At 37.8% G+C, this 26,080-nt stretch overlaps 1 protein-coding gene across 1 annotated transcript in view; it reads right to left on the reverse strand.

Moving 5' to 3' along the window:
• The window catches only part of HUWE1 (HECT, UBA and WWE domain containing E3 ubiquitin protein ligase 1), a gene marked incomplete at both ends in the record, with an annotated part of 124,529 nt that overhangs the window by 39,404 nt on the left and 59,045 nt on the right, over positions 1 to 26,080 (reverse strand). The window contains 18 exons of the mRNA XM_084258919.1: positions 1,310 to 1,668; positions 1,958 to 2,117; positions 2,872 to 3,048; positions 3,691 to 3,772; positions 3,993 to 4,120; positions 6,479 to 6,631; positions 7,767 to 8,036; positions 8,570 to 8,665; positions 9,168 to 9,290; positions 10,442 to 10,672; positions 11,038 to 11,275; positions 11,916 to 12,038; positions 12,448 to 12,664; positions 15,420 to 15,611; positions 19,314 to 19,381; positions 20,172 to 20,305; positions 21,893 to 22,138; positions 25,254 to 25,430. Of these exons, the coding sequence (XP_084115045.1) occupies positions 1,310 to 1,668; positions 1,958 to 2,117; positions 2,872 to 3,048; positions 3,691 to 3,772; positions 3,993 to 4,120; positions 6,479 to 6,631; positions 7,767 to 8,036; positions 8,570 to 8,665; positions 9,168 to 9,290; positions 10,442 to 10,672; positions 11,038 to 11,275; positions 11,916 to 12,038; positions 12,448 to 12,664; positions 15,420 to 15,611; positions 19,314 to 19,381; positions 20,172 to 20,305; positions 21,893 to 22,138; positions 25,254 to 25,430 (3,174 nt within the window). The remainder of the gene's footprint in view (positions 1 to 1,309; positions 1,669 to 1,957; positions 2,118 to 2,871; positions 3,049 to 3,690; positions 3,773 to 3,992; positions 4,121 to 6,478; positions 6,632 to 7,766; positions 8,037 to 8,569; positions 8,666 to 9,167; positions 9,291 to 10,441; positions 10,673 to 11,037; positions 11,276 to 11,915; positions 12,039 to 12,447; positions 12,665 to 15,419; positions 15,612 to 19,313; positions 19,382 to 20,171; positions 20,306 to 21,892; positions 22,139 to 25,253; positions 25,431 to 26,080) is intronic.

A 26,080-nucleotide genomic window follows, 5' to 3' on the forward strand; every position in this document is an offset into this window, starting at 1 on the left:
TAAAATCAAACAGGTTGGGTGAAGAACTCTGTTGGGTGGCTAAGATGTATACTCATGAACACACAGAAGTGCAAAGTGGTATTATCTTGCTGGCAAGCAAAATAAAAAAATACTTGTATCTTCTGATATACTGCAGGCAAGGAGGAAGGAGAGGGATTGGAGGGAGGGAGGAGCTCAGTGGACTGAGGTGATGGTACACAGGTGCATTGGTGAAGGAAATTCTATGGGGTCTACACCTGGGGGCAATAGGGGGAAGGAAATATTGTTTAAAAATGAACAATGATGTAAAAAATAAAAACAATAAAAAATACTTGTATCTTTTGATCTAATTTCTACAAATATCTAAGAAAATCAATCCTTAAATATGACTAAGATATGCACCAAAATGAATGCTGCAACACTATAACGTGGGAAACAATACCCCAAGAGAGGAAAACAGAAGTGATGTCTAGTAACATTCATATGACCGTTGACAAAAAATTAGCAGGAGGGAGGAAAGGGAATTTTGGAAAAGTACCAAGGAGGAAAAGCCTTTAGTAAGACATTTGTCCAGCCTCACCCTGCCTCCCTCATCCCTGTTGATGCTATGTGTGTTTTAATTACGATGTCATCTCTTTCACCAATTTATATGGTTCCTAAAATAAACATATAAGCCTCAGTTTTATGATTTGCATAATGGGTATATGCAAAGTGCTTATTAAAATGTCTGACATACTAGAAACATCGCAAAACTTTACTTTTTATAACTTTAAAACACAATGTTTGGAAAATGGGCTCTAAGGTGGACATTTGAGAAGTATTTATATAATGGAAAAATCTTTAAGTCACCCAGTCTTTTATGTATGTGTGTGTGTGTATATTTTAAAGATTTTATTTATACAAGAGCTGGGGTATAGGCCAGAGGTGCGGGAGAGTGAGATGATTCACCAGAGAAAGAGTGGGGAGCAGAACAGGCAGACGGACCGAAAGCACTGCTGAGGGGAGCAGTGGGTGAGACAGGAGAGGTCTGCCGTGCCATGTGGGTATCTCCCTGGCCGGCCAGGAATCGAACCCGCGCTGCAGAGACTGCAGATAGCGTCACAGTGCTGCGCTCAACCTGCTATGCCACCGGAGAGGCCCTATTTATATATTTTGAAGAAACCTAGACTACCAGAAATGACTTTACCAATTGTTACTATAGTAAATATGATACAGTCTGTATGTATAGCTTCATATCCTATTAAGTGTCTGAAGTCTTTATGTTCTGAGACCAAGGAGAACAAAGGTTTGAAGTAAAACAACACCAGTGTCTAACACCAAAAAGACTAACCTTCTCCATGGTATGACGGAGGGTACAAGGGTCCTCAATGATGTGTCTTAAGAGAAGGGTGACCAGGGGAGTAAACCCATTGAAGCCTGAACTCTGCGTCAAATTCAAGATCATGCGGGTACTCTTCAGCTCTGCAAACATCATGGCATATTTGTGGTCTCGGGTGAGCCTCAGGCAGAGGCGAAGGGTGGCATGCAAAGTGTCTGGGTCCACAGGGACTCCTAGCATGCTCACGCAGGCCCGGATTAAAACAGTCACCATATCCTCTGTCAGGCCCTGGATCAGGATCTCTCCAATTTTTGTTTCTTCCAGGCTTGTCTCCTTTTCAGTATCTGTAATCTCCAGGGTCAAGGGGTTATCTACAAATGGCAATGCAAGAGTTTAGATAATTAAACCCCACAATTCTTCCCACACCTCTCCCTTGTAAGTAACCAAACACTTGGGTCCTATTAAGAGAAACATACCAAACAATTCTAAAACAAGATGAAAAGACATATAAGAAAGAGGACTGTTGTATCTTTAAAGTCACCAAGCAATCTGATTAGTAAGAAATCACTCATGGTGAAATATGCAGACAGAGTAATAAGGCACACTAATTTTATTTACAACACTTCCTGAAAGATTCAAAACTAAATATAAAGTCCATACCATTGCCTTTATTTTCTTTACGTTTGATATCCATTTCTTTGTTTTCTTCCAGTGTCTTCTCTAGTTCCTGTCCATTGCTGTTTTTAGAATTTTTATTTAAACGTGGTACTCTCAGGAGTGTCAACATCACAGGGCGTCGGTTTCCTGTTTCCTCATTAACCTAGGAATTCAAAAAGACAAAAAAATATCTGTAACAAAAAAAGAACTAGAAGGGGTGGAGGAGAGACCTCCCAACGCAAAATACTACAACAGAAAGGAACCCTGGCAATTTAACCCATCCGCTAATTATTTACAGAGAGAAAACCTGAAGATCCCCAGAAGTGGTAACTTTCTAAAAAAACTTTCTAATAAAGCAGATATAATTTCTTTTCTTTTCTTTTAAAAGATTTATTTATTTATGCATACAAGAACTGGGATATAGGCCAGAGGTGCAGGGGGTGAAAGGATTCACCAGAGACAGAGTGGGGAACAGAACAGGCACACTGACTGAAATATACTGCTGAGGGGAGTAGCAGGCGAGACAGGAGAGGTCTGCTGTGCCATGTGGGTATCTCCCTGGCCGGCTAGGGATCAAACTCGTGGTGTAGAGGTTGCAGATCACTTCATAGTGCAGCGCTTAATCCCTTGCGCCACCAGGGAGTCCCAAAGCAGATATAATTTCTAACTACCGCCTAATCCATAACTGAATATTTAAAATCATTTCCAGGTGAGACAGTATCAAATGGCCACAGATCTATGGTCTACGTAATGACTGTAAGAAGACTCAACTGGCTGAAAACTAAACCCACTTTTGTAGTGGGAGTATTGTTCCTTATAACACATGCCAGAATGCTGATTCAGGAAGAAGCAAACTAAAAGGCATACCAGCACCTTCCCTCTTTCAATAAAGTTTATAGAATTTAGTGAACATGTACCTGCACCATTGTAGTGAATTGGACAGTGTATCTTCTTCGGCCTGCAGTGAAACGCACACTTGTCTCTCCAGATTTCCAGGCTGAATCAATAGTGCTATTGTTGCTTGCGCTATAACTACACCAACGCCCAGAGCGGTCATCAAACCAGCGCCAGTTGTTATTGTTGGACTGCAGGTACTAAATATAAGAGCACAGAGTTTCTTTGTATTCCCTATAAGGTTGGTTGTTAGGCGAAATAGTAATTTTATCAGTGTTCAATGCTAAAGCTAACCTAGGAAAAAGAAATATTGTGGACATTTAACATATCTTAAGAACCAAAAAAGAAGTTTTCATATACATTTACCCTTAAATTCCTGAGTTTTTCCACAGGCACAAAACCCGCTATACCTTTTGTCCTATGATCCTCTGCTTTCCTTTGTTCCTACTGTTTTCCACAAAAGGTGAACGTTCACTTTAGATGTACTGAAACAAAAATTCTGTTTCTGAGAAGGTTCTGAGATAATGTGGCACATATAATCTTCATATGAGGATCACCCGCCTTTGGAGAAATTGCTACACACTCAATATATAGCACACTCCTTTAACATTACTTCCAGGATTAAGTTAATGGTCCTTTAGCAAGCAGCTCCATGAAAAATAATTCTAACTCCCCGTTCAGAAGGGAAGTCTAGCTATCAAAATCTCTCAAGTAATTTACAACTTGATCAGAAAACTACACATTTTTCATCATTCTCCTAAATCCTCTTTTGGTCTTTTTTTTTTTTTTTTTGCCTCAAGAAGGTAAGCAGTTCTGCCAACTATAGGCATTATATAACAGACCTTAGTCATTTGGGCTCTCCTTTTTGAGGAGATGGCTGTCTTTTCATAGAAATCAATCAGCAGCAACACTGGGGTGATCCACCTGAAAAAGGAGAAATGATTTACTCTGGGAAAGCAAGAAACCTTACAACATGAGAAGCTTATCCTGATCCATCAGGCATTTCACAATTTTCAAACCATGAGAGTACCCAAGATTTGCCCCAATTATGCCCCAGAACAGTGTCTGATTAAGGTCCAAAGCTTGAGAACCCAAGTACCAGGGGAGCAGAAGTGAAACCAGGAGAAAGAGGGGGGTCACTCACTTTGGGGTCTGCACCTCCTTTTGTTCTTTGGCGGCCTGTAGGCAAGGCTGAACCACTTCCAAGAGTTTGATTAGGACATTAAGGATGCCACTAGATTCAACAACCCAAGCACAAGGTAGCTTCAACTCCTAATTGATTAATAAAGAAAAAGAAAACACACACCAACTTCTACTCAGTATCAAGCATTAGCATAGTATAAGAGGACACAGAGGTGAATGCCAAAGAATCGGTTAATTTAAAATTCTACTTCTACCACTTACCAACGGTATGATCTGACATGAGTTACTTAAGTTCTATAGCCCTCATTTCCTCAAGGGTCAAAGGAATAATCATTTCTAAGGTAATGATTACTGGTAATTATGATGATTAAACAAAGAATGAAGTTGTGTGTGCACACAGTGCACAACACAGCATAACAGAATGTGCTTAATATGGAAACTGTTATTAGCATCATTAATTTCATTAAAGATTGTCATCTAAGCCATTTAGTCCTAAATATACTGAAGTTGAAAAGCTTCTGACTTAGAGAACCTTCACAAATATTTCAAGGAAGATGGAATCATTAAACACAATTAATGGTTCCCCTTACTGAGGCTAAAGTGTTACTTATGTTAGTAAGCAATTTAAATGTCTAACAATAAGCAATTACTTAAATAAATCAGATGTTCAGAAAATGGGATATATAACATGGGAAAATAATCATAATATTGAGAGAAAAGAATATAGAATATTCCACATATACTGATCCCAACAGTTTAAATGCATGGAGGAACGATTAGAGGAAAATATCAGGCTGTTACCTGTTATTTTTTTTAAAAGAAGGGCTTATGCAAAAGAGACATTAACCAAAACAAAGAGACACCCTACTGACTGGGAGAAAATTTTTGCACTTCATACAACTGATAAGGTCACAAAGATATACAAAGGACTCACTTGAATCAAGGAAAAAAACAAAGTAAATAATCCAGTCAAAAAATGGGCAGAAGAATTTAAAAGACACTTCTTTAAAGAGGAAATACAAATGGCCAACAGACATATGAAAAACTGTTCAACATTTCTCATAATCAGGGAAATGTAAATCAAAATCACAATGAGATACCACCTTATACCAGTAAGATGACACATATTAAAACACTAGCAACAACAAATGTTGGCGAGGATGTGGTGAATAAGGAACTCTCCTACACTGGTGGTGGGAATGCAAACTGGTCCAACCACTATGGAAAGCTGTGCTGAGGTTCCTCAAACTACTAAAATTAGAGTTACCATGTGATCCAGCAATTCCACTTCTAGGGACCTACCCAAAGGACACAAAAACATTAATTCAAAAGGATACCTGCGTCCCTATGTTTACTGCAGCACTATTTACCATAGGTAAGATATGGAAACAACCCAAATGCCCAAAAATAGATGACTGGATGAAGAAGATGTGGTATATATACACAATGGAATACTATTCAGCAATCAAAAAAGATACTCATGCCATTTGCAGCAACATGGATGGGGCTAGAAGGGATTATGCTCAGTGAAATAAGTCAGAAGGAAAAAAAATAATATCGGATGGTTTCACTTACAGGAGGAATACAGGGGAACCAAATACAAGTATAAATCAGAGACATTCCGCAGGGGAGGGGTAGGGAGAAGGATCAAAACGAGGGCGGGAAGAGCACAAGGGACTATGGTGATGGTGCACGGGTGAAATGGAGGTAGAAATTCTATGGGGAGTACACCTGATGCAAAATATATATAAAGAAATTAATTTGTAACAACAAAAAAAGAAGAGCTTATGAATGCTTTTCTCATGTTACTGGGAATTCAGCATTGAGTACTTTGCAATTTTTCCTACATGTGCTATAAATAAGAATCACCACTTCTATCATAAAGGAAAGTGCCAACACTGTAGATATGCAGCTAGACACATATATTATTATTGGACTCATCTTTTAAGATGCTTTTAGGTTCAAACTCAGGCTTAACTATTGGTTAAGCTCAATTGCCTCCTAATTCCAATGTTGGCTGGAAGAACATATCCTGGTCAAATCATTCTTTTGCCTCAAATAATCTGCTTGATTGACCATGTAGGAAATGAGTCAGATATCACCTCAGGCCCATTACCCAATCTCAAATTCCTACTCCATTGTCTTTTGCTACCAGTTAGGTTTCTTCAGAGAAACAGAACTCTACAACCAAACTATGATTACCATTCTAAATACCCTTTTTTAACTACCATCCCTAACCCTTTCAGATTGATTTTAATTAACACTTGTTCCAAGAAGCTATCCAAAGTGATGCATATGCCCTTGGGTAAACTCAGATAGGCATACAGCATTATATTCTGTACTTAATTATGTGTGACAGCCTATTAGAAACTATAGGCATATGAAATACAGAGACCATACCTTACATTTCTTTTTCAATGTTTAATGATAGGTGACTGATAATTCTTTTGATTACTGAATCACAAGAATCAAATACCCAAATCTTACCTCAAAAAGCAGTGTTAAAAGCAAGATTCTAGTAGCCAAATTCGAGGCCTGAGGCAGGGTGGCCATCTGACTGATCCACTCCGACACTGTTTTTGTGTCACTTGTTGTCAGAGGAAGAGCGGCTTTGATCAATACATCAGCAGCTTCCCACACCTAGAAAAGCAGAAAAGTGGCTAAGTCAGATAACTGTAGATACAGGATGATGAGGGTTGTCAAAATATTTTAAATCTTGTACAATATTCCACCCCCATGACATTCACTGGAGGCTAGATAAATAGTAAAATATCTACAAAGATTTAATGCCTCTATTAAAAGATGATGTGTGCCACAAAGGAACACCTCTAAGATTTTTCTCTTAGGTTATCTTAGAAGGATAAATTCTTAGCTAAAACAAATGAGTATTTAAGATATTTTTGGTATTTATAGTCAATCCCATAAAGATTCCACCCATTTACATCAATAATCCTATACTACATCTGCACAAGAGTTATCATTAAAAACAAAACCCAAATAGCCAGAATGTTAGAAACACTGGTCTAGCTTTAATTTGCATGTCAATTTTTTTGTAATGAATATAATTGTGCCTTTCTATTAAGGCTTTAGATTTTTACAATCATTTCTCTAAGCTCTTAATATAAATAAAAAATCTAAACCATCATCATCTCCTATGAAAAAAAAGGTTTATCCTGTTTGCCTTTTATTTTTGTATTTCCAAGGATTAAATTTATATTTGTATATGCCACTTTTTGATTTTTTCCCATTTCTAGATTTAAAAAATATGTATTTGCACTTCCAGTTGTTTTGTTACTTCTCAGAGTTATTTATGTTATTTAATTTGTAGAAATACACACGATTGTGTGACCAAAAAAAATAAATAAAAAAATAAAAAATTATGACAATAATTTTCAAAACAGTAAGGGAGAGACTATCAAAATGTTAACTGGCTAGCTCTTGGTATTGGAGAGATACATTTATTCACTGTTAGTCCAGGAGGCTTAATTTGGCTCAAGAGAGATAAAATCTGGAAATTTTAGATGACTTTAAGACATTCCTAGAAAAAGAGAACTTGTTTTGTCTTTTCAAAAACATGTTTGGTAGCTAATTCACTTTTGCAGGGAATATTCAAGAAAAGCATTATCAGATCTACAATGTATTCACAGAGTACATCTATATCTAAATACAAAAGCACTAATTTCTCAACCAAAATTAGGTTCTGAAAGATGGTAGGAATACCACTTTACATACTCCTGTTTACATACTCCTGCCTGCTGGCTCTTTGAAAGCTTACCTGATTGACTACTTGCTTTAGAATCATGTCTCGATAGTCTGCTCCATTACGTTTGATTGCTGTCATGATCAGATCACACACCCGGTACACTGTGTCTGGCAACTCATCAAGAAGGTGGAAGCAGCCTGGTAACATGGTATCTGTGAAAGTGTGGAGTTCATCTTGCTCCAATGGATCAGCATCTTGGAACTTCTCTAGACACTTAGCTTCTTCTTCTTCTTGCTTTTCTCGAGCTTTCCGTTCCTCTTCCTCCTTCCGGCAAGCAACTTCCTGGAAGCAAGGAAGAAAGAGTGATGGTATATGGGAGGGTAAAGGAAGAAACACAAGAATGTACACAAACACCCTCTACTCTCTTCACAAATAGGTGATCTGTTCATCAAGGTGTAGCAATTACTATGAGGACAGCCACACAGGCTAAGGCAAGACAGGGAAAGCAGTGGGGAAGACACTTCCAATCCCCAAAGCACCGTCAATTTATTTGCAGCATTCTATATCACCGCCCACAAAATCATCTGTTGACATTGTCCTGCATTCTCTGCTAGTATAGTAAGCTGAACTGATTGCTACCTAGGAATAGACAGTCAAGTCTGACTTAACAGGAACTACCAAGTATACTTTGGGTCTTTTATCTGACAATAAAGAGTAATTCTTCATCTGCCTCAACACAACATACATCAGGTTGGGATCAATGAGTACTACACCATGACTTTCTTTGACCTTAATTCCATCAGTATTTTGCAGAATGTTCATGAATACTAAGATCAATGTGTCAGATCTTTCTGGATACCCCATTTCCTAATTACCTCTGGTGACTCTGCCCTTTGATCCATTGGGATATCCTGTCCCAGAGACATGGCAATTGCTCTCATCATCTGGTCCTCTTCAGACATACTCAGATCCTACAGAGCAACAACAGAAAATCCAGCAACTACACATACCCCGACTCACAAGGAACCAGACATCTTGTGCTCAAGTTTTAGAGAAGAAGAGAAGGGGCCCCAAATGCCATTCTCGAGAGTCAAAGCCAACTAGGTTTACCTGGTTACTAAAGAATAGAGAGGGAAAAATCACAATAAAATTAAGTATAGGAAGAGGACTTCAATGTGACCACTTATTCTGCATCTCAGAAAACACAGCCTCTTCTATTGCTACCTAACTGTACAATTTAAAGAGTTCTTCTGCAAAATCCAGTAATTTGCATGGCTGGGAGATAGGAAGCCTCTGTTCATTATAATCCAGAGCTATGAGAATCACCATGAAAAAAAAAGAATATTGGCGTGGAGAAATCTGAAAATGAGCAGTTTATAGAAGGCAAAACAAGTGACAGAAGCACTAGAGAAGAAAAGCATATCAGCAGCCAAATAATGCCCTGAAAAGATTAGAGCTCCTGAGCCAACTCACCCGAACAACTCCTCCCATGATTGGAGGAGGGTGGGTTAGAAGGTACTCTGTGGCCTGCTCCATGGTGCTGGTGTTCAACAGGGCCTCCATGGCATGTTCCCTTGTGAAGCCCATGTCCATGAGCTACGAAAAGAATGCAGGATCTCAGAACCACAGTAAAAGAGAAAAAGACAGGAACTCTTTCAAGATGGAAATGAGTTTTTTCTAACCTCACACAAAATGAAAACGTTTATAAGCTAAGGCAGTTAGGTAACACAAATGATCCTTTCTGCTTGGTGCTTCCATAGCTTTCAAACATGAGCTACACATTGAGGCAGAAGTCAAGGTGATTCTCAATTCTATCCTCTAAGAAAATGGGGCGGGCGAGATGGTCTCATTAACAGGGCCATTCTAAATCAAAGATTGAGATTCATACATAGAAGCAAAAATTGGGTCCACTTTTCTGGAAAGCAAAATGACAACAGAACAGAGCCTGAAAAACTCACTTGGGATTTCTACCACTAGACAAAAATCATGACATGGATAGAAAGAAGATATACTCCACAGCTTTACAACATCAAACAATAAAAGAATGACTAAGAAATAAAGCAATTTTCTTAATGATAGCAATACAATTCTACAAACGGTATGTCAAACATTAAAAACCTGGCGTAAGAGTAAGTGATGAGAGAAGAGAACACAATAACTATCTTGCATGGTGACAGTACAAATGTCTTAAAAAAATACTTTGCTGTATTTCCAAAGTTTCCTAAAGTGAGCATTACTGTTATAATAAAGAATGTGGCATGCATACATACACACATACATACACACAAATTCTTAGAGAGGAATGAATATATATAAATGTCCTTTGAGTTTCTCCCTGCTTCTAGCCTCCAATTTTCTAATTGTGGTGAATACATTTATTTTAAAATAAGAAAAATGTTCTGTAAGAGAACAAGTAAGGGCAACAATGTCCCTTCTATTTACAATTAATGAGAAAATAGCAGAGCACAGTCGTGCTTCCAAAGAACATGGCAGCAGCAAGTTGAGAGTGGGGTAAAAGAATTCCAATACTGAACAACATGCTTGGGAGGACACAAATTTTTTATTAGCAGCACTGGGACTATACTCCATCTTTCTTCAGAGAAAAATGAAACACTAAGAGAGGGAGCAAATTTAAACCCATCTCCTGGCTAACAGGAAAAGTGACTTAGTCGCATGTGAACTTGGAAACCCCACAGTTTCCATCAGGGGTAAAGCCTGGGTGCTGAAATGTGAGGTCAGCACTCTACCTGTTGCAGTTGTTGCTGGTTGACTTGAGGTTCTCGGCGGGAGCCACCTTCCTCTTGCCCTGTATCCTCTTCTCCTCGAGATCCCTCCTTCTCTTTGTTCAGTCTCTCTCGTATCACAGGTTCTCCTCGGAGGATGTGGCATAGGATGGCCAGCATGGACTCAGCCATTCGCCCGCCATACACCTTCAGGGGTTTCCTGTTCCACAGGTTCTTGATGCAAGTAAAGGCTGCCTATAAGTCAGTTGAAATACTGTGTAAGGTCTTTTCTTTCATTGTAAAGCCCCAGAAAGAAAATGTCAAAGACATTTTCATAATTAGTGCCAACCACAAAATGCCAAGCCAGTACTGAGCAGGGCTAAAAGCAGCACATCAAAGTATTTAACCCAACTTGGTACCAACCTGAAGTTTTACAGTTCAAATGTTTATACCACAGAAAAATTTCAAATGCTGTCTGGCCTCTTCTGTAAGGCAATTATATCTGGGAGTGGGATCCAATGGTTCTCCAACAATTATTTCATTAAGGAGAACAAAACTGAGGGAGAATCACCTAGTCAGCATAAGAAATTCCTCTTGATTTTTGAATGCTGAATACTCACTTTCTGAGTTACTACAAGGAAGCGAAGGGCACTGAATTGTGGAAAGTTCTGAACACCTCCAGGCAATTTGGCAGGCAGTGAATGTGGAGATTCAAGCACCGTGGTGGGATTCACCATCTTCTCCACGAGCATTAGCCAGGCATCAAGGAATTCTCCTGTGCCATCAGGTAAGTCTGAATGTTCTAATCCTTCAGCAACAGGAACTTTGCCTCCCATGGACAGAGCCCAATTGAAAGTTCTACATTCAAGTAAGAGAGAATTTGGAGATAAAATATCAGTATTTTAGATGGGGTGGTGATCCAAGTACATAGAAAAAGTTCCCAGTCTTTACAACGGCATTACTTATCCCTCCTCTTGGAGTCACTGTTCAACATTTATTAGCATTATCTTTTTTGGTTTCTTTTAATTCCAGCTTTGAGATATTATAGACTCACAACATATTTAAGTTTAAGCTACACAATGTAATGATTTGGTATATGAATATACTACAAAAGGATTACAACTTATAACTTTACTTTTAAAATCAAAACAAGCAAAAAACTTAGGAGAAACTCAGCTTAGAATCTCTGAAAAAAAAATGGCATATTCTGAGAGGCAATAGAAATACAAGTCTAGTAGAAAAATATGTACCAAGAACTGGGAATCAAATGAAGAAAAGCAGAGACCCTTACAAACACCTCTAGGACAGGCTGAAACCCACCCTCTAAAGATATAGACAATATGGCAAATTCCCAGAACATAAAAAGGTACAACCAACAGCTGTCTCTATGTATCCCACTGTCACAGGATAGGTCACTTAGAAAACTGTGGGCTGCTAAGGCACACAGACAAGACCAAACTCCAAGAAATCCTTCTCTGTGAAGCAACTTGATCCTTACTCAAAAAGAGCATTGTGGCCTCCAGAGCAGAGAAATTTCTGTAGCATGAGGTGGTAGGGATACTTCCTCTCATCAAACAGCATTGGGGATGTAAACCCAACTGAACAGATGAAGAATGTCAGCCTGAAAGAGGGAAAAAGCAAAAGTTTAACCTTCTCTGAGGCAGACACAGAAGCAATGGGAAATTCACATAGAAGCCAAGAATTAATTTAGCATTGTTCTGAAGTGAACAACAAATCTACTGGAAGGCATGTGGTTATTAAAACTTCTAAGGAAAAAAAAAGGTGTTTACTGTCTACTAACAAATACAAGGTCACTGAGAAAAGCAGTTTGAATATAAATGCTTTAAAAATATTTATATTCTAGACTTGATAGAACCAAAATAAAAACCTTAAACTTTATTTGGGATATACAGTAAGTAAGCAAGGGTCCTTCAAAGTCCTCTAATTTAGTGGTTCACTCAACACTTTAGAACCAATTTGATTTTTTTTACAGTAATTTTCTGGTCCCCGAATCTCAAGTAGAACCTCACCTGAAGCGGGGAGTAGGTGTATATGGTGGAGGTTGCCAAGACAAACCCTTTGTGAGGAGCTTAGTGAGGGCTGAGGCCGTTGATCGAGCAGCTGGTGTTGGTGCCGTGGTGGTGCTGGCAGCATGATGGCTTCTTCTCTGGCGGACAGGAGACCCCACACAAAGTTTAACAAGGAGTCCAAATAGCTCAGCAAGTGCTCGACCTAATCTGGAGGAAGCTGGAACCCAAAAGCCAGAATAAGGGTGGATAGTATTCTCAGAACAGTTTGATTATCGACATACACATTACCATTAAACCATTTTTATGACTGACCACTTACCCCCACACAACACCTAGGAAACACTTGAAATTATCTTTACAATAATCTAAAAAAGGAAATTCCACAGGAAGGAAATGCCTCTTTTGAAGGCAGGAGATGGAGAAGTATGTTGCATATAACAAATGTGAAAGACAAACAAGATAAGCACCTACTTACTGTTAGAGGAGGCATAAATTGAAACCACCTTTGTAAAAAAGCAATAAAGGATTATGAATTAAAGCAAATGATACATACATTTAATGGAATATAGAGTCACTTAAAATGCTTAGAGTAATTTAAAAATGGCAAAAATGTTAATGACTCAGATGAAGGACATTACATATACCATGTATTATTTGATCACATTAAATATATGTTCCAAAGGAAAAAAGAATGCCGGGAAAAACATAAAAAAAAAATCTACAAATGGTTTTCTTAAGGTATTGGGTATTTTATAAATATTTCAATTTTTTATCTTTGTAAGAAGCTTTTTGGTATATCATTGAATCAAAAACACAGATACTAAAACAAACATGTAAAAAAAAAACAAAGAAAAAGGGAAAGAAAATATGTATAAACATACTATATTTAGGCCTTTTTATCTTCTTTTTTGGTAATATTTCTCTGTACTTTTATACTTCTACAATGAGTATTCACCACCCTTAAAATTATAAATTAAAGTGCTGGCACACATTTTAAAAATAAACATTATTTCATCATGACCAGAAACTAGATCTGGATGAAAAAGGCTAGGTCTGAATCAAAGCAAATCTCCTAAGTACATGCACCTATGAACCCACTATGAAAATTTAGTAATCTCTGAGTTATACAGCCTAAGAAGGAAGAAAAGGCCTTTCTTCCTAAAACACCCAAATTAGGATTTCCTAACCACAGTTAAGGAATAGATTACAAACACTTGCACTGCCTGCCTGGAGACTGGGTATGCCCAGTCTCTGAAATCCTAATGCATACAGACATTAAGTTTGTACTTTTTCACCACTGCTTTCAGGTGAACAGACAGCAAAGTGAGTCAGGGGTAGTCAGCAAGGACAAGAGAGAAAAACAGGGCCCCTGGTGGCACAGCAGTTGAGCGCTGGGCTATGAAGCTGCCTGCAGCCTCTGCAGTGCTGGTTCGATCCCCGGCCCCTGGCAAAGGTCCCACATGGCGCGACAGACCTCTTCTGCCATGCCCGCTGCTCCCCTCAGCAGTGTACTTCATCGGTCTGCCTGTTCTGTTCCCCACTCTGGCTCTGGTGAATTCTCTCACCCTCCCGTGCTTCTGACTGTACCCAGTGCTTGTATAAATAAATAAATAAAATCTTAAAAAAAGAGAGAGAGAAAAACAAAAGGCTGGTCACCACATGGAAGCCCAAGAAGTGTAACAAAGGAAGATGAGGAAAACATGAGCATGTTCTTGAATTTTCTTTCAATTTTGAGGTTAGTGGTGGTAGAATTTCAAATTCAAATTATAGAATAAACAATAGAATTACTTAGAAATCAAAAAGACAAACTCATGCCATTTGTGGCAACATGGATAGAGCTGGAAGGGACTACGCTAGCTGAAATAAGTCAGAAGGAAAAAGATAAGTATTGGATGGTTTCACTTATATGCAGAATATAGAGAAACGAAACAAAAAGTCAAAACAAGCAACCTTACTGTAGCTCTGAGGCATACAGCAAGTTGGGGGGAGAGGTTCAAAACAAAGGAGGGAAGAACATAAGGGAATATGGTAATATGGAATATGGTAATATGGTTCACAGGTGATACGGTGGCAGAACTATGGGGACTACAACTGAAGGAACAAATCAATTATGGTACAAAAATGAACAGTAATATAAGAAAATAAATTTAAAAAAAACAACAAAGAGACAAATTAGAACAGAATATAAAATTCATGAAGATTTAAAATGACATGGAAACACCAAAGGCCATTTTCTGCTTGCTTTTGGAAAGAGCTCCATATTCCCAGGAGTCATGTCTTCACTGTCCTTACATCAAGGTGTCAGAGAGTGGCAAACATTAAGTAATATACAGAATAGGTGCCCCAAACAATGATATTACATGAAAGGGCAAAAGATGGGAAAGACAAAAGAGTGCACACCTTTAATATGGTCTTGTCTCATACCAATGAAGTCTCCACAGAGCTGCTAAATTGACTATATTAAAACACAAATCAACCATAACACTATTTTTAAGAGACAGAAAGGAAAAGGACATGGGGTAGAGTAGCCAGATAGGTAACAGAATAACAGCATAGCTTAATACAACAACACCCCCACCCATGAGTATTTCTAGCAGGAAGTGGTGAGTTAGCAGATATAATGCCAACAAGTGAGAACGGGACTAAAAAGTATCCAGTAGACTTAGCAACAAGGAGATTATAGAGATCTTGGGTGAGACAACATGGGCAGAAACCATTTATTTGTAGTAGTTGAAGAGTGGATAGGAGGAAAGGAATTAAAGACATGGAGGGATAGATGTGGCTTTTAGGAAGCAATTCTCCGATCTCTTGGCCAACCCTGTCACACAGTAGGCACTCAAATCACATCTAAAAATGAGTTACCAAAATTTACAATTTCCTTTAAAGAAAGTTTTACCAACTCAAAATGTCTGAGGACTGGTTAAGGCTCTGAAAGACAGAAAAGGGACTAGAGAAAGAAGAGAATTACTCACCTGACAATAAAGGCTTGATTTGCTTGATTCTAGCAGCCATGGCAGGTGTGATTTTAGATTTGCCCTTAGAGTCTGAAGCAGTAGGTTCGTCTGTCTCCATGGGAGCCAATGCATCACCATCTAGCCCAATGCCTTCCAACAAGCCCTGGGTAGAAGCATCCATACTTCCAGCTGTTCCATCCTGTTCCCCATCTGCAGACACAGGACGGGAGTAGTAAGACCATACTGAACTAACAGTGACCTGGTTCCTTGCTCTGAAGAGTCCCAAGAGATACCTATGGTGCTGTTACTCTTCAAAAAATTCCACAATATCTGTAAAAACAGATTCCCACCCCCACCCCTCACCCCGGAACTGATATGCTCCTCTCTTTGGAGCACTTCTAAGTAGCAAATCTTCCAATTAGAGCATCTGAACAGTCTTAACTCAGATCTACCTTGGAAGACTATTGGTGCTGCATGACGATACTATTCACATAGACGACAATGTGCACGGTGTCCCCATGGTGTTAAGGCACATGCCCTATTAGAATTTTATAGGTGTTACCATAGAATTAAAGCATACAGCAAGGAAGGGGGAGTCAAAACAGGGGAGGGAAGAACACAAGGGAATGTGGTGATGGTTTATGGGTGATATGGTGGCAGGAGAACTATGGTGACTACACTTGAGGGGAGAAGTCAATTAATATATAAAAATGAACAATGATGTAAGAAAATAAAAAAAAGAATTTTATAGCTTGCTAATAAACTTAAATTGGGCACCAAAAATCTATGGATCAGCGGAGAACTGTATTTCACAGCACTTAATATTTTGTATATTAATGAAACCACCTAAATGCCAGATGGATGTGATAAAGACAAACAACGGCTATAAAAAATAAACATGAAGTCTTGCCATGCGTGATAACATGGATGGATCATGAGGGTAAGTATTATGTTAAGTGAAGTGAGTCAGACAGAAAGACAAACACTATATGATTTTATTTGTATATGAAAACAAATGAACAAACAAAACAAAAACAAGCTCTTAGTCTATAAGAACAAAACTGTGGTTACCAGAAGGGGGTGTGGTAAATCAGGAAAAAGGGGTCAACTATATGGTGGAAAATGAGAACTAGCCTTTTGGTGTCAAACATAATGCAATATATACAGATGTCAAATTATAATGCTATATGCACACCAAAGATAGATAATTATTACAAACCAGTATCAACTCAATAAAAATTAAAAAAAAGATTTTTGAATATAAATGTGAGCTGTGTGTCTTTTTGGGATGGTAGGTTGTGAGCTTTTAGTTCTAAGAATGAGCTTTAGCAATCTTTATAAGACAAATCACCAAGTTTTCTTTCTAATGTTTTGGAAAAACTACACAGAAAGTCCATTTTCAGTTTCTCTGTTTTTGGCAACATAGTACAATTTACAATTTTCTCCCAGATGCAGAGAGAAAAAAACGTTGTGCAAAAGTTGCTTTTATTGGGCCTCCCTGGTGGCGCAGGGGGTTAAGCCCAGCACTATGAAGTTATCCAGAAGCCTCTGCAGCACGAGCTCGATCCCTGGCCAGCCAGGGAGCAACCCACATGGCGCAGCAGACCTCTCGTGACTCACCTGCTGCTCCCCACAGCAGTGTTTTCAGTCAACCTGACCGTTCTGCTCCCCATTCTGTCTCTGGTAAATCCTCTCACCTTCCCACATCTCTGGCCTGTACCCCAGTTCTTGTATGCATAAATAAGCATTTTTTTAAAGTTGCTTTTATTATTTTTAGGATTGTTGTATTAGAATCAGAAAATTGCTTATTTTAATTTGGAACTTTAACTGCAATATTAGAGCTATTTTCTAAAAAAAAAAAAAAAAAAAAAAAAAAAAAAAAAAAAACCCAGTCCAATAGACGTATGATGTGAGCCACATGTATAATTTAAAATTTTCCAGTAGCCACATTTAAAGGTGTATATTTTTAATACTATGCTGTTTAACTCAATATAGTCAACTATGTTATTTTAGCATGTACTCAAAATAAAATTGAGATTTTACATCTTTATACTATTAAAAAAGGTACCATTTATACTTACAGCACATCTCAATTCGGACACTGAGTATTCATTAATATAATTAATGTATGCTGCTCCAAACATATTTAAAAATCTTCCAAAAACTGAGAGTAATGGTTGTTACAAATTAATTATAACTGAAAATGCAGTTTTTTAATTGTACTAGTTACATTTCAAGTATTCAACAATTGCTAACGTCTTGTAACCATCACACTGGGCAGTGTGGTTCTAAAGATACTTTAAACATTTACCATTTTAACTTTTAACCTATGAAACAGAGTCTCTGAAAAATTAGCATATAAAAAATTAGAATGCCACCATACCCTTTGATACAGTAATTCCTAGGAATCTTAAATTTGCATAAAATCACACACAAAAATGTCCATTTTCCTTTTTTGTATTATTATAAATGTTTTTATCAGTTTATAGCATTACATAGGTATTAGGTATATAGCATTATAAATCAACATCTAAAGACTAAACTTCTAGGAATCCTTTTTTTTATTTTTTGTTTTTTAATTTTATATATTTTTTACATCATTTTCATTTTTGTACAAAGTATGCATTTTCGGGCCTCCCTGGTGGTGCAAGGGGTTAAGCACCACACTATGAAGCAATCTGCAGCCTCTGCAGCACAAGTTCGATCCCCGGCCGGCCAGGGAGAAACCCACATGGTGAGGCAGAGAGGCAGAGCTCTCCTGCTTTGCCCGCTGCTCCTCTTAGCAGTGTATTTCAGTCAACCCGCCTGTTCTGTCCCCCACTCTGTCTCTGGTGAATCCCCACCCCCACACCTCTGGCTTGTACCCCATAAATAAATCAATCTTAAAAAAAAAATGCATTCATTTTCATCTTGGTTATAGTCCCCATACAATTCCCACCACCCTTGTTTTTAAAAATCATCTCTGAAGCTCATTATAAATCAACATCTATTATGTTATCACCAAAATTATAGTACAAATAGTAAATTAGAAATGTTAACAGGGAATGGTTAATTCATGGTCCCTTTATATGGCACTTAGTGTTAATAAGTGAAAAGAGATCTATAAGATACACCTGGGATAATCACAACTAAACCAATAAAATGTATCATTAGGGGAAAAGATTAGGTAGGCAGATAATTTCCAAAACACCATCTGTTATAGTACAAATATAGGTAACTTTTTTTTCTACTGCATTTCCTAGTTTTTGTCATTGTGTTCATGTATTTTTCAGAGAAAAGGTCTAAAATTAGCTTAATTTTTAAATAATTAAAAATCAAAACCACAAATTTGAAGGGATATATGAACTCCTAAGTTCACTGTAGCATTATGTCACAGCAATAGCCAAGCTATGTAAACAACCTAAGTGCCTAAAAACACTGGATCTAGAACACTACCCAGCTAAAAAAAAAAATGAACTTGCCATTTGTGACACAGATGCTACTACAGCAGATTATGCTAAGCAAAGTAAGTCAGAAGAAGAAAGAAAAATAGTGGATGGTGTCACTTAGATGTGGAATACAGAGAAACAAAACAAAGGGTGAAATAAAGTCAAACCAGTAACAAATCCTAGAATCTGACTATAGAACTGAGGCACCAGCGGGGAGAGAGGGAGGGGAAGAGAACAAAGTGGAGAGGCAGCATAATGGACTATAGTGGAGGACTATGGGTATTTTTGTAATGTAAACCAATGTTACCTAAATTAAAATAATAAAAACCAATGGGAGGAAAAAAATAGAGGACTATACATTATAGAGGGCACTCAATTTTTCACAACAGACCCCTGAAGACATGGAGACAGAACTTTAGAGAATTAATGACTAAGATTTTAGTTTCTTAAGAGTTACCTGATCTTTTTCCGCCCTGGGTCGTACCTGCCTTCTCATCCTTTGGAACCAGTTTCTGCATGTCCGCCTGGCCAAATTCACATCCAGAAGGTAGGCTGCAATAAGAGAAACAGTGTACCTTGATTGCTCATCTCTTATGTTGTGCTTAGTTTCTAATTTCCTTGGTCAATATATCTCTTCTATTGCAGGTAAATTAACTTAATAAAATACATGCAATGATAAATTTCCTTAGTTATTTTCTAAATAGCACTCAATAAAAAGTTTCCAACTCACCTCTTTAAAATCTGGCTAACGACAGGACCAAATTTTGAATACCTACCATGCTGGCAGCATAACTGGGCTATCAGGATCAAAGATTCCACAAGATGAACACACTGTTAAGCAAGTCCTAAGGTTTATGGTAAGTAGCAAGGACAATGCTATGCACTAAACAAATGTTTATGTCCCCTCAAAACTGCTATGTTGAAATTCTAATGCCTGATGTAATGACATTAGTAGGTAAGGAACCTCTATGAATGGGACTACTGTCTTACAAAAGAGGCTCCAGAGAGGTTCAAGTCCCTTCCACCATGTGTGGGTACAATGAAAAATCTCAAGATTTAGAAGAGGGCCCACCCCCCAACCATGCTGGCAGCATGATTTCAGGTGTCCCGCTTTTAGAATGGTGACCAATAAATCTCTATTGAAAAGGACTCAGTATAGTGGTATTTCGTTATTGCAAACCAAATGAACCACCAAGACAGACAAGGTAGCCTCTGAACTCTTTACTATACTGTGATCCCCTTCCACCCTATCTTCACCCAAATTAACCCTCTAGGCTCACTGAGCCAAGTTTGTCAGGAAAGATAATAAAATTTAAAAAAGAGATGACTATTCTGAACTTACCTGTTTGGGGTACACAGTGAGAGGAGGACAGTGCTTTCCCACACCAGAGAGCAGTATAACTGGCTCAGCTTGCTCAGAACACTCAGACCCAACTGAGAGCCCCATTGGTTTACGGAGATGGAACGAATTTCACTCTGCAAACAAAGTTCAAGAAGCTAATCTTTGGGATGCTCTCTGAACAATTATTCTCAAAATCAAATTTTAGCTGTGTCAGAGAGATGAGGAATTCTACTTTTCCCTTGTTATTCTCAAAGAGCTGTCTACATTACAATCTCCATATTTAAGATCTGTTTCACAAGGTATTCCCTTACAATATTTACAATCTGTCTCTAACATCCCTTCTCAGTGATTTCTGTAAAGTAAAATCATGACAGAAGTCCTAGACAATGCTATTTCTCTACATCAAAGAAATAGCTTTGTACATTTATTGGCAGCTTTGTAATTTTCTTTAGGTGGCGGAGGGCTTGTTATTTCTTTTATTTTTTTTACTTCAATAAATATTTAATTAATTTCTTGAGTTGAATATTTAATTTTAATTTTATTTCTTTTAATACAAATACAAAATAAATCCTAAGCTTAGTTATGTGGACAGCTTATAACTGCTTTTCATTTATTTTTTAAGATTTATTTATTCATGCATACAAGAACTGGGGTACAGACCAGAGGTGTGGGTGGTGAGGGGATTTACCAGAGACAGAGTGGGGAACAGAACAGGCAGACTGACTGAAATACACTGCTGAGGGGAGCAGTGGACGAGTCAGAAGAGGTCTGCTGTGCCATGTGGGTAGCTCCCAGGCCAGAGATCGAACTTCTGCTGCAGTGGCTGCAAATAGCTTCATAGGTTGCGTCTTAATCCTTTGTGCCAGCAGGAAGGCCCTGCTTCTCATTTATTTTGATATGAAGAATGCACTCTGCTTACCACCATAAAACAAGGCTGCTAAAATGTTATCCCATTAATCATTAGAATTGATTAACTGAGAACTAAAGGTAGAAAAAACTGTAAGTACACATAGAAAATATGTTGTTCTGGAACCACAAGAAGACTGGACTCCAGGCACAGGGTTTGACACTTTATCTTTAATAATCTCTCTCAATTATCAGGGACATAAGTTCTATGCTCAAATTTCCTTCTTGTCATCCTTTTATGATGTATACTTGTATTTGTACAAATATTAGGAAATAATAAGGCCAGAGGAGCATCCACTGGAGGCTTGCTTTCTAAAAAGGGTGACTATGCATCCCAGTTGGCCTGCACAGATCTAGCAATGTCTATTATTTACAAGAACTTCTCTTTCACCCTCAAGAAGGTTCAAATTATGAAACAAATTATATGGTCACACAGCTATTAATGAAAAAAAAAAGAGAAAATGAAACTAGATTGTAACTTGAAGCACATACCCTAAGTCACCCACCAAGACAGCAGACATTGCAAAAAAACCTCATCCAAAACCCATTCTTTCAGTGACTAGCCCAGGTAGAAATGCTTCTAAGCACAGTAAGCTAGCTACCAGGTATATGCCCCAGGTGTTTCAATTGCTTTTTAAAAATTATTATTTTATTTTATATATTTTTTACATCATATTTCATTTTTGTACAATGTATGTATGTATGCATTTTCATCTCGGTTATAGTCCCCGTGATATTCCCACCACCCATTCACCTGTGAACTATCAACATCAATCGCTTTAAACCAATACGTGCACCCCTAAGAAAATTCTTACCTGTCCAACTCTGCAAGTATGAACAAACATCATGATGTAGGCATGGGCAGCAGTGAGCGCATGCAGAAGAGGTGTGGCCTGAGCTGAGAGAGTAGCATCAGCAACATTCCCAGCACAAGCCAGTTCTCTCAACAACACTGAGCCCCCAGGTGATTCAATTGGGCGGTGTAAGGGCTCTAAGGAGGAGAGGATGGAGTCCAGTTGAAGGAGGCCCTCCTGAAGGACTTTGGGTTCATGTGACAGTGTCTGAAACAAGAATAATAATTAATGCATTAATGTATAATGAACTTCACATTCATCACATTTTTAATAGTCACAATGGAAGAGGTGGAAGATAAGTCTCCTGAATTTCAGAACTGGCCATGGCCTCTCACCTGGTAAATGGTGAAGCAAAACATGAAAACACATATGACATACCGTAACACCAACATCTAGAGTAACATATTATTTCCTCAAATGAGGTTTTCAAATGTGGTGAGCAAATCATATTTAAAAGCTTGTGATGGTCACACTGGAATACTGTTATAGCAAGGGCTGCACATTCTAAGATTAGTTCCAGATTTTACTCAACAGGGAGAAATGTTAGGAAAGTTTCCAAAGGATGAGCGTGAACCACTATTCCAAATGTTTTCTTCCCACAATTAAGAAAGATGATTCTATGATAGGCATCAGCGAGGCAATTTCTTTTTATGAGACAACAGACTTCATAATTCCTTTTGGGTCTGGAGAAAAATATGACAGTGAAACACTAGCTTTTGTCATTCAAAGATACGAGAACTTATATGCCTTCCTATGTTTTTAAATAAATACCCATCCTTACACAGTATCTTACAGGTAGGATTAAGATGGAGCAGCCCTTTCCTCCCTCTTTCTTACAGAGAATGATTAATTAAATAGCTGCAAAGGGTAAAGCAAAATAAAACATTAAATAAATGTAGAAATGTCACAATCTTAGGGAGATTCCCAAGTCTATAAGCAACTGGATTTTTGATCATCAGCAGAAATTAGTTATCACTGCACAACTCAGCCAATAAAGAACTTCATAGGTTTAAAGCAATTCCTATAAAAATCTCACTGGTAGTTTCCTGTAGAAATAGAAAAATCCCTCTTAAAATTCATCTAGAACCTCAAAGTAACCCCCCCATAGATATAACTATCTTGAAAAAGAGATCTTTCACTTCCTGATTTCCAAACTTACCACAAAACTACAGTAATCAAAAGTGTGGTACTAGCATAAAGACAGACATCAAGATCAATGGACTACAATAGAAAGCACCTGAAATTAACCTTGGCATATATTGTCAAATGATTTTTGACAAGGGTGCCAAGACAAGGGTGCAATAGGGAAACAACAGTCTTTTCAACAAATAGTGTTGGGAAAGCTGGACTGGATATTTACATCCAAAAGAACAAAGCTTACTTTACACCACAAAAAATTTCATTCAAAATGAATCACAGATCTAAACACAAAAGCTGAAATTATATAAAACCTGTAGAACAAACCACATTGCAATGCATAACACTGATTAAAAAATTTTGCACATCAAAGAACATCATCAACATAATGAAAAGGCAACCCATGGAGGGGAGAAGATATTTCTAATTCATGTATCTGATAAGGAATTAATATTCTGAACATATAGAGAATGCCTAAAACTCATCAACAAAAAACAATCCCATTAAAAAAAAAATGGGCAAGACTTGAACAGACATTTCTCCAAAGATATAAACATAAACAATTAGCACAGGAAATGATGCTCCACATTACTAATCATTAGGGAGATAAAAATCAAAACCACATGATCTCATGCCATAACCTTAGAATGACTACTATATATACATATCTAAAAATAAAAATACATATAAAAACCTAGAAAATAACAATCCTGTGTACTGCTGGTTGGAACATGAAATGGTGCAGCTGCTATGGAAAATAGTATGGTGGTTCCTCAAAAAAAAAAATTAAAATAGAACTACCATATGGCATGACTCCGCAATCTATCTTCTGGGTACATAATCAAAAGAACTGAAATCAGGGTTTTGAGTCTGATCTCACTTATATATGGAATATAAAGTCAAATTCATAGAATCAGAACCACAGATACTTAGTGTTCTCAACACACACATACACACACAGTCCTAGAAATATTTGCACACCCACATTCACAGTAGCACTATTCATAATCAAGAGTTGGAAGCAATCCAAATATCCATTGATGAATGAATAAACAAACAGTAGTGTATACATACGCTGAAGTATTGTTCAGCCTTAAAAAGGAAGTTCTGACATAAGTTACACAACGGATGAACTTTGAGGACATTATGCTAAGCAGAATAAACCTGTCACAAAAAGACAGACACTGTATAAACTGTGCTTAGAAAAGAACAGTCAAATTCATAGACACAAGAGAGCAGAATAATGGCTCCCACGGCCTATGAGGGAAAGGGGAATGAAGAGCTGTTTAATGGGTATAAAATCTCAGTTTCTGGGGCCTCCCTGGTGGCGCAGCCGGTTGAGCGCAGCTCTGTGAAGCTGTCCGCAGCCTTTGCAGCACCGGTTCAATCCTGGCCAGCAGGGAACATACCCATATGGCGCAGCAGACCTCTCCTGTCTCACCCGCTGTTTCCCTCAGCAGTGTATTTCAGTCAGTCTGCCTGTTCTGCTCTCGGCTCTGTCTCTGGTGAATCCTCTCTCACACTCCCGCGCCTCTGGCCTGTACCCCAGTTTTTGTATAAATAAATAAATCTTAAAAAAAATTTGCTCTTAAAAAACAAAATAAAATAAAATCTCAGTTTCTGCAAGATGAAAAAAGTTCTGGAGATGGACTGTGAAACAATGTGAATAATTTTTACCACTACTTAAGTGTTTAGAGATGGTAAATTTTATGTTTATTTGTATTTCACCATTTAAAATAAAGGAGCTTCATTTTTTGGCAAAATATGAGCAACAAACTACAGGTCAATTATGTTTAAAATACACGACTATTGAACCCTGTGAAAGGAAAAAGGAAACCATGGCTAAACAATATCAGATGTGTTAAGCACCCATGACAAAGGATGATACCCTAATATAACCCAGCTCCAAGGTATTCCTAGATATATAAATATATACTTTCCCTTCCAATGAAGTCAAATGAGGTTATTAGAACTATGTATCAAAACCCAGGAACAAAGAACACTTTAACTTTTCAACAAGAAATAAAGTGACATACTATTTATTAATCATAATTTTTACTTGTACATAACCACAAATTCCATTATTTTTAGTTGAAGGGGAGACCACAGTAAAAAACATGTATACAGAGGTATAGCAAAACTGCTTCTAAAAGGAAATGAAAATATTTGGCCAAATGCTTCTTACCAATATGGATTTGCAGACACCTGCAACAGCCTGACAGGCTGCAGATGTGGGAAAGTCAATGGGCAGATTGGGAAGACCCAAAATGGTAACCAAAGGCAAGAGTCCTTTTTGATTCACAAATTCCTGGCAGTGGTCATCTGTTGTATTGTTGCTCAGAATAGATTCCACAAATTTCATCTAGGTAATGAAAATTTTAGAAAAAATGTTAGAGCCTGACACTTGGAAGTAAAAGACCAGCTTGGAGTAAGGACAGGGGTAGGCCTTGTAGAAATGAAATCAAGTCTTTTCTAGATTACAATAAACCTCAGGCAATCACCTAGAAAATAAAGTATTATTTCAACATCTTCCCCAATCCAAGTGTCTTTTCAACCACACCTAGTCATATAGCGAGCAGTCAAATGACCCGTTCAGGGCCACATCATGAATTAGGGGAAGAATCAGGTCTAATCTTCTCATTCAGTGCTCTTTGCATGATAATGTGTTGCTTTTCTCCTGGAAGCAAATATCATGGATATTTTCCCTCAAATGTGTTAATACTGCAAACGAAAACTTAGAACTCTAGAAGAATGATTCAGACCAAAAAGCTTTTTGCAAGAGTAAGAAAGCAAAATATGGGCAATAAACGCATAGGCACAAGAGAAACCATCTCTGGAAGTCTTGGAAATGCTCAGTGGGCTAGCACAAATGGTAAATGGGCTTTTCCTTATAGGGAAACACTTCTGGGAAAATTCAAACTCTTTGCTTTTTCCTGTGAGACACATAGAAGTTAAAAGAATAGACCGCATTAATTTTTTATTTTAAATAAAAGAGAAGTCAATAGGGAAAAG

This window comes from Talpa europaea, assembly GCF_964194135.1.
Source record: "Talpa europaea genome assembly, chromosome: X".
Taxonomy (NCBI): Eukaryota; Metazoa; Chordata; class Mammalia; order Eulipotyphla; family Talpidae; genus Talpa; species Talpa europaea.